Source organism: Chaetura pelagica, unplaced genomic scaffold (assembly GCF_000747805.2).
Source record: "Chaetura pelagica isolate M959 unplaced genomic scaffold, ChaPel_1.0 scaffold356, whole genome shotgun sequence".
Classification (NCBI taxonomy): domain Eukaryota; kingdom Metazoa; phylum Chordata; class Aves; order Apodiformes; family Apodidae; genus Chaetura; species Chaetura pelagica.
The window spans coordinates 1,171,641-1,173,746 of NW_009953964.1; the positions used below are offsets into that span (position 1 = coordinate 1,171,641).

General features: G+C 42.0%; 1 protein-coding gene across 1 annotated transcript in view; it reads right to left on the bottom strand.

Annotated features, from left to right (window-relative positions):
- Window positions 1–235: 235 nt before the first annotated feature.
- The window catches only part of TENM2 (teneurin transmembrane protein 2), a 468,850-nt gene continuing 466,979 nt past the window's right edge, over window positions 236–2,106 (bottom strand). Inside the window, exon 29 of the mRNA XM_010001945.1 lies at window positions 236–2,106. This exon is cut by the window's right edge and continues 2 nt beyond it. Within this exon, the coding sequence (XP_010000247.1) occupies window positions 1,368–2,106 (739 nt within the window). The 3' untranslated portion in view covers window positions 236–1,367.

Sequence of the window (2,106 nt, forward strand, 5' to 3'; positions counted from 1 at the left end):
TGCAGAGAGGGAATTTCTAAAGCATTTACCAATTTCCTGCTGTGTTCTAAGCGGAGTTTTGGATGATGTGTATGTAGGACTTTGCTTACCCAGAGACCAAAGTCCAGCCCTCTGCAGAATCCATGGTCTAACAACAGCAACCTGTGTTGACTTAAAAGATGCTGTGTGCATTATGTGACAGTGAGAAACTAAGGTTTTTTCATTTTTAAAAGATTTCACAATGGAAGGCAAGTAATTCACAGGAGTTTTAGAGACTTTATTTATGTATAAACAATTTAAACACTTTGCCATAAATTATCTTTGCCTGTCTCTAGTCTTTGCTTAGCAGCAAATTAAAATTAATATAAAAACTCAATGAACAAGTCATACATGTATATTACAAAAAAGTTCTTGTACCAAAGTTCTTATTAGATTTTTTTCTTTATTTTTTTTTTCTTTTTCTGTGGTGACTGTAATGTGATTGTCTCAGTTTCTCGACCAAACAAACACACTAATAATTTTTAAATCTGAAACAGTGATTGTGCCTTCTGGCTGATGTATGTACAGGGTGATCTGACGTGGTGCCCATTTGCAATAGTGTAACACAATGCCCACAGCTCTACTGGAACTGATACCAACAAACTACTGAATCTAAACAGACTACACCCTGTAACTGTGTTATACTGTCCACAATGGAAATCTTCAAAGACAAACAGAGTATGAAATTTATTTGTAGTGATTTATAGCCACCATTTTGAATGTAACTTTACACTCTGCCCTCTTTGAATAAGTTAAGCTTTAGGCCAGACAAGTGGAGGGTCAGAGTGCAAGTGTGGTTTTGTTACTTTTAAATATATTTTTCTTTACTATTTCCAGTGCTTTCTCACTTGCATTCTCATTGTCCTCCAGTTGCTACACACAAATCACCCCAAAGTCATGTTTTAAATGCACCTGTATTTTGCTTTAAATGAAAACCTCCTGGATATTTATCAAACAAACAGTCTGAATCATCTGTGTTTCATCAGCTGGTTAGTGAAAGTGGCCCACTTGGATTTCTTAGTTTGCTCACGTGTGAATGGAGTGAGGTAATACAACACGAGGCCTTCTTTTTGTTTTTTCTTTAGACCCAGAACAAGTGGGTAATATTTCAGGGGTACTTTTTAATTTGTATGGTTAGAGTTTTCAGTCTGGCTTTAGTCCACTTCAGGATGTGGTTTTGAATCACTTGAACAGTAGCATTTAACTCAAAAAATATGAGCTTTTTTGCCACTTACTATCCCGAAGTAGCTCAGCCTAGTGCCCCCATTTAGGTCTTCATCTCCTTAGGAGAGGAGATAACAGTTATGACTACTGATTCATCCAGCAAAGGATGACAGCAGGTTAATTTGTTACCTCTTTCCCATTTCATTCTGTCTTAAAAACTGGATGTTGCTGCTACTGTCTGCTAGCTCTGGGTACTGCTCCACGGGCAGGACATAATATCCCTCGTAACCTTGAACCCTTCCTGTGTTCAGAAGCTGCTGCTTCTCTCCATCTGTCCATACACGGCTGCCCTCTCGGCCATCCCGTGCCTTCTGCTGCTCTTTGGCCCAGGCGGATCCCAGGGCTCGCTGCCGAGCCTGGTCCAGCACTCTTGCCTTCTCCTCGTCCAGCGTATCGGGGGTCAGTCCATAGCGGATGTTGATCAGCAGGGTGGAATACTGAAACTCAATATTTGTAAACCTTCGAGTCCTCCCGTTGATGAGGAGAGTAGGCTGGGAGACGGTGACGTTGACTCCACTCTCCAGGACCTTCCGCCCGCTGGTCATTGCAAGGGTGACAAGGTCGCCGTCAGCCGAGCCTATCTTGACAAAGTAATGGGTGTCCTTCCCCTCGATGCTGTAGTGCATTTTCTCCAGGTAGTGAGCACTGTTCAGAACAGAGGCAATCTTTCTGCTGTCATCTGTGGCTATGCTGGAAACGCCAGTGGTTACACGGCCTTCCTTCACAGCAAACATGATTCCTTTCCCAATGATTGGAGTGGTTGTTGCGAACCAGTGACCTGCTTTCTCTCTAATATGGGCATGTAATCTTTTAGATATGACCTGTCCCTCAAGAGCCATGAAAGCTTGGTTGTGTCTTTCTGTC